The sequence below is a fragment of the Lycium ferocissimum genome, unplaced genomic scaffold (assembly GCF_029784015.1).
Source record: "Lycium ferocissimum isolate CSIRO_LF1 unplaced genomic scaffold, AGI_CSIRO_Lferr_CH_V1 ctg2601, whole genome shotgun sequence".
In the NCBI taxonomy this organism is placed as follows: domain Eukaryota; kingdom Viridiplantae; phylum Streptophyta; class Magnoliopsida; order Solanales; family Solanaceae; genus Lycium; species Lycium ferocissimum.
The window spans coordinates 124173-134693 of NW_026722643.1; the positions used below are offsets into that span (position 1 = coordinate 124173).

The following is a 10521-nucleotide window of genomic DNA, read 5'->3' on the forward strand; positions in this document are numbered from 1 at the left end:
TTTTGAAGAGTAATAGAAGCAGTTTTTTAAAAACTAAAAAAATAGCTTTTACACAAAATTATTTTTTTTAAAAATACTTTTGAGAAAAATATACTTAAAAACACATTTTAAAAATTTAACCAAATATTAATTGCTTCTCAAAAATATCATTTAAATAAACTAAACTTTAACTTCCTAGGAAAATTATTTAAAAATATATATACCCCTACCTAACATTGGCACATGAGAAAAGTATTTTTAGTATGGTAATTTACTTTACACCTATCGAGTGATCGCTTAGCCTCGCTCTTTGGTTTAGGAGAATTCAAACTTTACACCTAACTTGTGCTTGAGCCCGTGTCCCTAGTATATAGTGTATATATTAATGTTATATATATAAAATGGGCACTCCATTTAAGCAAACAGTTCATTCAGCTTAGTTCAGTTCTTTCCTTTCTTTCCTTCAATCCATTTTATCTCATCAATGGATAGCATACATGTAGAGATCTTATCCACAAAGCTCATAAAACCATCTTCCCCAACTCCTCCTCACCTTCAATGTTACAAACTTTCATTCTTTGACCAAATAGCTAACAAAGAACTTGTCCCTTTAGTTCTTCTCTATCCTCCTTGCAACAACAACAACTCTATCAACGATGCTGAGATGGATGAGCGGCTTGAACACTCTTTTTCTAAGATATTAACACGTGTTCACCCAGCTGCTGGAAGGTATGCTGAAGATGGGTGTTCGGTTCTTTGCCTTGATCAAGGTGTTCCTTATACGAAAGCAAAAGTCAATTGCAAGCTGGACTATTTCCTCGAACAAGTAATCTATCTCGTTATATTTCTTTTCTATAGATGGAAGTTAAAATATCATTACCTCCGTTCACTTTCACTTATCATCCGTTGACTTGACACGCCGGTTAAGAGTCAAAAATAGAACGGAAAGTTTACTATATCACCCTTTGAATATAATAAATTTAATGTCTTGGGAAATGCATTTTTTGTAAAATGATAAGAGATATTACGTCTTATTTTTTGAAGTGGACAAATGAAAATAGACATCTATTTTTAATACAGTGAATAAATAAAAATGAACGAGGGAGTATTAATCTTTTTGTCTCAATTTTTGTCATACAATTTCCTTTTTAATTTATATTGAGAAATAATTTAACTTAACGCATTTTTTTTTCACTATCTAGGACTTATTTTAGATAATCCGTTACAAAAGTCTTCATTTACTTCTTAAATTTCGTGCCTAATTAAATTATATCACATGAACTGAGACGGAGAAAATATATAATAATCTAGAAATTGTAATAAGAAAGAAATAAGGAAAGTTTATGAGGATTTTTTTCAATCTTTCCTACTAGGTTGCACGTGATGGACATGAGCTGACGGTCCAACTCTGGCCACACGACATCAAGGGTGTGGATGATACCAATCTGTTCACAGCACCAATTTTCACGGTCCAAATAACGAAGTTTGAATGTGGTGCCATGGCTGTAGCAATTAGTATCTCGCATCCTGTAATGGACGGTTTCACAACCATGTCCACTATGTTTGAGTGGGCTAATGCGTGTAGATTGGGGACTCCTATCGACAAGATCAACAATTATTTAAGCTTCAATGCGGGTGATGTTTTCCCAACAAGAGACTTATCAAGGTACTGTTTTAGGTGTCTGCCTTGATTTTCTTATCATAGTTGAGTTTTCCTTTCTTGTGTGACTTAGAAAAAATCTAGTTTATGTGCAAAAAAATAGATGAGTTAAGGGTTGTAAGTGATTAAGTAGGAAATTGGATATAAGTTTGATGATATTTGAAAAATATAGTATTTGAAGTTAACTTGAAAAAGGGTATTAGAAAGTAAAGTTATGTCTGAACATGAAAAAAATTAAAACTTGAATATAAAATTAGTATTAATTACTGAGAGAGAAGAATTTATTAGACATTAATATAAATATAATTTACTATATCTATATACTGATAAAATTAATTTAAAATTTATTTTTTTATATATCATAGAATTAATTTTGAGGCCTTAAGTTATTGGGGCCCTAAAGCAAGTGCTTGACTTGCTTTAGGGTAGAGCAGGCACTGCTCACTCCGTAGCATCCACAATGTAGCTTTAAGGGAGTTTTGTTTAGTAGGAAGAATTTGTGTGCCAAGGGTGTTACCCTGCCACTTGTGACCCTCGATATTTTGTGCTCTGTTTTATATAGTAGATTACTCATCTTCGCTTGTGGATGTAGAACAACTAAGTGAATTACATTAAATTTTTATGTCTCTTTTGGTGTATTTCTCTTTCATTGTCTGATTTATGATTGTCCAAGATTTACTTTGTTAGCTTTTTGACCTGTTTATTTCGATCCTGACAGGTACTTCAAGCCTCCTATTCCACAAGAAGGAAGCAAAGAAGATAAATTTCTCTCCAAGAGGTTTGTTATCAAAGAGGCTGCTATCTTGAAGCTCAAAGAGAAATTTGCAAGCTTCATTGATTCAGGTGCTTTGGATTTTAAACCTTCAAGAGTTGAGATGATCTCAGCACTGTTATGGAGAGCTTTAATCCGTGCTTCAGAAGCAATAAATGGGAACTTGAGACCTTCTATGATGGGCTTTCCGCTGAACTTGCGCTCTAAAGTTAACTTACCTGAAATAAACAAATCTGTGGGGAATTTGGTAATTGATGTTCCAGTGAAATTCATACCCGGGGAGACACAAATGGAGTTACAACATCTTGTAAAATTGATCAGGGATGCAGTGACGAAAGTTGTTGCTTCATGTTCCGAGGCTTCACCAGACGAGATAGTTTCACACGTTGCGAACTTATATAATGAAAGTTTTCAAGCACCAGAATGGGGAGGCAACGATGACATTGACAAATTTACGTGTTCAAGTTTGTGCAGGTTTCCTATGCAAGATGCTGATTTTGGTTTGGGAAAACCATGCTTGATGTTTTTTGGATTGAAAGATATGAATATGTTTTGGTTGCACGATACGGTTTGTCGTACTGGTGTTGGCCTACAAGTCGACTTGGATGAAAGGCACTTGCAGTTATTTGAATCCGACCTCGATCTTAAGGCTTTCATCGAGCACTTCGTCTAGATACTTCCTCCGGTCCAAAATAAATGAATTTTTGGGGGTTTTTCCTTTTATCCAAAATAAATGAATTGTTCAAATCCCGAAGAGGTATTTCTGTGTTTGTTTTCTGGAGTAATTTGGATTGATAAAGTGTTTGCTATTACGAATGTATCCCTTTTTCCTGCATTAATTAACGTTAAAAAATCTACTCATTTGCTACTTTCAGTGTTTTATAGAGCTTTTTCCAAACACGTCCCATAGCAGAGCAGGGCACTTGTAAAACGTCCTGGAGCTCAGCTTGGGGCTTAGGTTTCTGACTCTGTGCTTGAAATATGTTTTACTTTCAACACTCGAGGCTCGCTCAACTGTTCCTACGAAAATCACGTGCCAAATCTTACTAATATTATTGGCCCTCGAAATTCTTAACAAATGAATGATAAACGTGTTATTCATCTATAGAAAAGAGAGGATTGTGAATAACTCAAATACCCAGTCATAATACTGCATATTTTCTTATTAAGAATTCCGTGAGGGTGATTATCACTTGAATATTTTTAAAAAAAATATATCATAGAAATTTTACATCTTCACTTGTTATTGATTTTCGTCTCAGTTCTACATCTATCAAAATATCACATTTTTATTGCTGAAATTTTTATCTTCACTTGTTGATTCATGTCTTAGTTTTATAACTCTCAAAATATCATATTATTATTAATTTCGTTCTTGAAAGTAATTTTGAATTTATTCATGAAAAAAAAGAATAGTGTTTAAATCATAGTAATGATAAAGTTTGTCAAAGAAGTTCTTAATATTAAACCTTTGGGTTGTTAAAAAGTAAGAGTAGTGGAGTAGTTGGGAAGTTTCTAGTGCATCGACTTTGATTAGATTAAATATAAAAATAATGATATAAAATATCTTAAAAATTGAAATAACATCAGCGCCTTAGTGTGGCGAATAAAATATCATGGGATCTTAAATGGGGCAACAGTGTAGCACGTTCTTTCATTTATTTCATCTCAGAGATTGATTACCAAATCTTTTAGCTGCAAAATTATTTCTTGGAAATGGGGAGAAGACTTTGTGTCTGCCGTAATTAAGGGAGAGGGAGGAGATCACATGCATGGACAGATTCAATAATTAAATTTTACCTTCATTTCATAATAAATGAAGTTTTATTTTTTTATTTTAATTTAAAATAAGTTGTTTTACATAGTATATTGATTTTTTTCGTTGAAATTTTACCCTTATTTATATTATTGAAGTTTTACATAATCAAAAAATTATTAAAGAATTACTCAATTCATCCTATTTTAACTATCAGCTAAAAAGGTTATCCCAAAATAATTGTCACTTTAAGAATACAGAATACTAAAGTTGACAATTGCCTCCAATTATAGTATACACAATATTTAAGAGAAAAATAAGTCTACCTTTATTAAATATGGGTAACTTAGTAAACTTTACCTTATATTTATTATTTTCTTAATGGACTTGAAAAAAAACTAAACGACTGTTACAATGAAAAAGAGGGAGTATTTTTCAAGGGATTTATTAAGGGTAAAATTAGTAAACACACTTCTTACTTCCTAGGAGTGAGTAGTTTTCTTAAACGGTGTGCCCAAGTTAAAAATATCACTTATTATGAAGCAGAGGGAGTAACAAAGTAACTTATATAATTCACAATGTGACAAAGAACTCATTTATTTTTATTAATATTAAGACGTATATGAATCAAAATTCACCTCTGGATATAAAGATGTGTATTAACATTAAAATATTTGAATATGAATAAACATTTGAATGCTAGAATATATATTAAAATTTAAATACTAAATAATTAAGACTATTTGTTTGTCAACATGGAAGTGTATACAACTTGTAAATTAATACTACATCAACAAAATACTTATAAAAAATAATATGGTAGTTGGTGGTGGTTATGGCTAATGGTGGTGATTGTGGGTGCGACCGGAGGAGGTGGTTGGTGAAAGTTGTGGGTGCCGATTGGGGTTGGTGGCGGTGTTGATGGATGGTGGTGGTTGTGGGTAGTAGATAGCAGTGATGACGACTAACAATTTATCGGTTAACCCCGATGCTTGATGGTTATAGTTAGTGGAAATACCTAATGGTAATAACAATTGGTAGCGGTAGTTGACGATATATAATGGTGGTTGATGGTGGTAATCATCAGTAATGATTGATGGTAATGTGGTAAGAGAGTAACTAATTCGCAATGTGACAGAGACCTCATTTATTTTTATTAAGATTAAGGTGTATGAATCTAAATATAAATCTGAATATAAAAATGTGTATTAAAATTAAAATATTTGAATCTGAATAAACATTTGAACGTTAAAATATATATTAAAATCTAAATACTAATAATTAAGACTATTTATTTATTAACATGGGAATGTGTAAAACTTGTAAATTCATACTACATCAACAAACTACCAATAAAAATAATAATATGATAGATGGCGGTGGTTATGGCTAATGGTGGTGATTGTGGGTACGACTGGAGGAGGTGGTTGGTGATAATTGTGGGTGCTGATTGGGGGAGTTGGTGGCGTTGATGGATGGTGGTGGTTGTGTGTAGTAGCTTGCAGTGATGGTGACTGACAATTTATTGGTTAATCCTGGTGCTTGATGGTGATAGTAGAGCTGATAATTGTGGTGCATGATAATCATAGCTAATGATAATAACAACTGGTAGCGATAGTTGACGATATGTAGTAATGATTGATGGTGATAATCATCAGTATTGATTGATGGTTATGTGGTAAGAGTGATTGGTGATGATGTTTATAAATGGTGGCTAGTGGTGATAATTATTGACTGAGTATAAGTTACTTTCTACTGGAACATAAACTAATTAACTCTATCAGCCAAAATTTATATAGATAGAATGATATCTTTGAGTGTTTTTGTTCCGCTAGAATTTTAATCTGAGATCTCATTGATCACTAGCTAGTTCATATTCTTGGGTGCTAGAATCACCAATTATTTTACTTGGAGAAATTTGGGAATTTGGATCATGAACCAATGGAAAGGTAACATGTCAAAGCCTACAAGATAATTTGTTAAAGGTAATAAACAAAATTTACTTTAATGCAATAAGGCATCTTTTTGTTAAAAGAACTCCAAGTCAAAGAAAGCAGTTGCAATATTAATATTGAACGTTTCAAATACTCGGCTCATGAAAGTGCCTCAGAACCTAAACCATGAGAAAAAAGAAGTTGAAGAAAAGAAAATGGGAAATGAGTAAATTCTTTTCACATAACAAATTCAATCGGTCACCATAAAGTTACTGATAAATGACAGCTCATGCTTATGAAAATAATCCGGCACCACTTGGATGAATGAAAGCTCATTAGAGGCAAATTCAAGATTTTAATTCAATCAATCACCCTAGGTTTATTTGAGTTCTAGATTCATAATTTAATATTTTCAGTAATTTCAGTGGGTTTATAAATCTAGGTCTTGGCCTGACATAAGTGAAGTACTATTTGCAAGACTATCTACCACACGATGACTATATTATTTCCCTAATCTCGAGTTTGAGATACAAAGCAACTGCATCCATAAAGACTCCAAAGTAGAGGTTGATTCAGAATTTAATTCTATGGGCTCAAGACTCGGTTTCAACTACTGAGCCAATAACCTTATTTGAATTATGGGTTAATGATTCAATATTTCTATAATTTTACCCAAATAATCTAGTTTTGGGCTAAAAGTTATGGATTCAACTAAACCCATAACTATATTATTGGTACACCCTGCTCCAAAGACAGTACATGATATGCAATAGAAATTTAGAAAATAAATACTGGATGTACAATAACTATTATTTGTCGCATTCTAATTACAATATTTTTCCTTGTTCCTTTTTAATATCCACCGAATATCTTTTTTTTTTCCTATATTTAAATACAATAATTCTCTGTTTAAGTTGTCTATTATATATTAAAAATATTTTTATTATAATATCAATTATCTGTAGTCAAATAAAATAATTGTAGCCAAAATAACGTGATTTCACAAATTAATGAGGCGGTGGTTGTGGGCTAGATATACACAAAAAAATAGGAAGTGCGACCATGAAAATAATTGCCTGATGCGTCAGTGTCAAATTTTACCCATGCTTCGTCGTCAGTCACCCTTTTAAAAAAAATAATAATAATAATAAGGTAGGTAAAATGACAACATGGCAAGTAAAATGAGCTAAACCAAGAATATTTACAAAAAATTAAAAAATAGTAGTTATTCGTTTAAAGAGAAATCAAATTTCTACTTTGTTTCGTTTTAACATGTAAAATTAATTTAATAATTTGAATTAGAATTATCCAAATCAAAATTTGATAAAAAATAATAAATATTATTTAGGTCCATTCTACAGACATTAACAATAGAATATTTTACACCTTTAAATTAATCGAATTAAAATTCAAAGTATCAACTGATGCTTAAATATTGCTATTGTTTTTTCTCAAAGAGAGGAAAATAGTTTCCTTTTATACAAATCTTCTCTTTTAAAAAGTATAAATAAATTTTTGCCAACTTTGTATTCGTAGCAAACACTAATATAATAAAGTTTTGGATACGGATCACAAACTACAATGTTATATTAATCGTGTTTTAAACATAGTATATATATATATATATATATATATATATATATATATATATATATATATATATATATATATATATATATATAACGGTGCAAATTTATGTATGTTTATTAGCAATATAATATATATATATATTCACTATCCAAGCACAACTACATACACATAAAGTGTTAGGCTCGTGCGCAGAACGAGCATACGCCGTCTAGTAATATTATAAAGATTTATATGGTTATCACACAGGTCTTGTTCAATATCCTCTAGGGTCTTCTCCAGGGTACGATCCATAGCTTGAAGTCTTCAATTATTTGAGTTAATTCCTCAAAAGTTCACTAAAGTTAAAGCAGATTGTCTATCAAGCACAAAGTGTTGTCACAAAAAAAGAAGTTTAAGATAACACAGTTATAAAAAAAAAAAAAAAAAAAAAGAAAAAAAAAAGGGATGCTACATAAACAAGCCTTCAAATTTGGCCTCTGGCAAGTATGTCTTTCAACTTTGGGTGTGCACAAATAGTTATCTCAACTAGTCCTCACTTTGTCAGTTTGACGCTCTAACTTACAAAATGATCAACTAGACACCTCAACTTGTATAAAATACACCTTGAAAAGTTATATGCCACGTCAGCATTTGTGTTTACGTGTTCAACTTTATATAAGTTGAGGTGCTTACTTGTGCACACCCAAAGTTGGAGAGCATACTTGCCAGTCGAGGACAAATTTGAGGGCCTGTTTATATATTATGCCTAAAATAAATTGTCTACCAAAATCACTTTTCTTTAGTTTGCATTATCCGGAAAATGCAATGCCTGATATATATCAAAAAGATGGACAATCAGACCTATTTCTCGATTCACTCAAAGAGGTGAATAGGACTCAAAGAGGTGAATAGGGTCCCAATAGAGATATGTAAAAAGCAGGTCCGATTACGCGTATTCCTAATCCTAAATGGAATGTAACGATGTAGTCTATACCCGTTATGTACAATGAGCATTCTCAATATTATGCTTTGAAGAGGACTCGAACCTCCACGCTCTTTAGCATGAGATTTTGAGTCTCGCATGTCTACCATTTCACCACCAAGGCATCTTGAAAGTGAATCGTATTCCATGAATATGATATCTATCTAGTGTGATGTATGGAATATATGACAAACGTGGATCTATTGATCGGTCATGTCATATAGGCTCGAGTTGGACATCCAATTGCTTCGATTTGAATTATCCGGAGAATGCAATGCCTGATATATATCAAAAAGATGGACAATCAAACCTATGACATTCATAAACAGCTCTACCGTAGTTTTTAGCGGATAGCCCCAATTTAGGTTTAATAGTACATCCCAACAGGGGACGGCCATACTTGTTCAATTTATCTCTTTCAACTTGAATCCCATGAGGCGGACCTTGGAAAGTTTTAACATAGCGATAGGATTAGCGAGAGATATTCCGGACGTGAGGCGCGCGGGAGCTTTGAACCCAAATACACCCTTGACAGTGGTATATGTTGTATATGTAAATCCTAGATGTGAAAATATATGGAATTCCTCTATGATCTATGAATCTATGAAAGGTATAAAAAAGAAAGAAAAACGCAAAGAAAAGAATAGGCTAGGCATAAATTGATATGCTGAAACTGAAATAAAAAAGAAATAAGAAGAGGAGCCAATTAGCCCTTCAAAATCGAACTTATGTGTAGCGGAATATAAGTTTTTTAAGAGCTCGGACATAACTTGTGGGATATTATAATGCTATAATATAAACTTATGCCCCGCGAACAAGTTTATTTGTCTTGAGGGACAAAATTAAAGGCTACCACAAAATAGGGACGAAAGTGCAAATGACCCCATATTTTATGAAATAATTTACTTATTTTATTTGTTGGACTAAGACCCATTTAATTAGAAAAGATATCCAACGAATAAGTTAATCAACTAGTAAGACCCAAGCCCAATCAGAACAATTAAGCAAAAACATACTTTAAAATTACGTCTTATAATTTAGACAACGTATTAATCAAATATAGTTTACTGCATCTAGGTAGAGATTGAGATGTATTGTCGTCGTTATTGTATTAACTATATATATTTTGAACGAGAAATATACATTAATAGAGATATTTCTAGATAGCGTACACATAAAAAACTTATCAACTTGAGACCTGTTGATATGCTTCTGCATCGTCGTGATATATGCTCTTTATTAGAGGTGGATTTAGGATTTACATTTTATAGATTTAATCTTAAGATTTTTGATATTGAACCCATTATATTTTTAAAGTTATGGGTGCATTTTTACTATATATTGCAATTTTATTAACTTTTATAAATAAATTTATGCTCTGCGTCGAAAGTTAAGAGTTCAATTGAATTGTCACTTATAATGTGGATGGCTGTTCGCATATATACTGATAGTATATAAATTTATTTAATCAGTGGAAGTTGACTTCTTATACCAATTTCTTTATATCGTTGGTGTAAAATTATTTTACACTTGCAGTTATCTTATTTTGTTCTGACAAATAACTTGCATTGTTTCTGTTTAACCTTAAAACGGAGAACAATTAAATTTGTACGTGATGTCAAAGATATGTGGCTAAATTCAATTCAAGATTAAATAGCGAGATATGACTAGAAAATGAACAAAGAAGCAGATCTAACCAAATGTTAAATACGTATTGGCCTCGGGTATAGAAACCGAGGTCGATACCCTTTTGTTACAAGCTCTCACGAGGTATAATAAAAATGAACTTAAAACGTGATTTGGGAACCGATTTAATAAGATTCTTATGATTGTTGATGTAAACTATTTCTCTCCTTGCTATTGCCAACC

General features: G+C 31.9%; 1 protein-coding gene across 1 annotated transcript; it reads left to right on the top strand.

The window, feature by feature from the left end:
* The first annotated feature begins 287 nt into the window (after positions 1 to 287).
* Positions 288 to 3279, top strand: LOC132043620 (acetyl-CoA-benzylalcohol acetyltransferase-like). The gene is made up of 3 exons (XM_059434093.1): positions 288 to 805; positions 1353 to 1645; positions 2358 to 3279. The coding sequence occupies exons 1-3, from the start codon at positions 464 to 466 to the stop codon at positions 3082 to 3084; spliced, it is 1362 nt and encodes a 453-aa protein (XP_059290076.1). The 5' UTR covers positions 288 to 463; the 3' UTR covers positions 3085 to 3279.
* The last annotated feature ends 7242 nt before the right edge of the window (positions 3280 to 10521 follow it).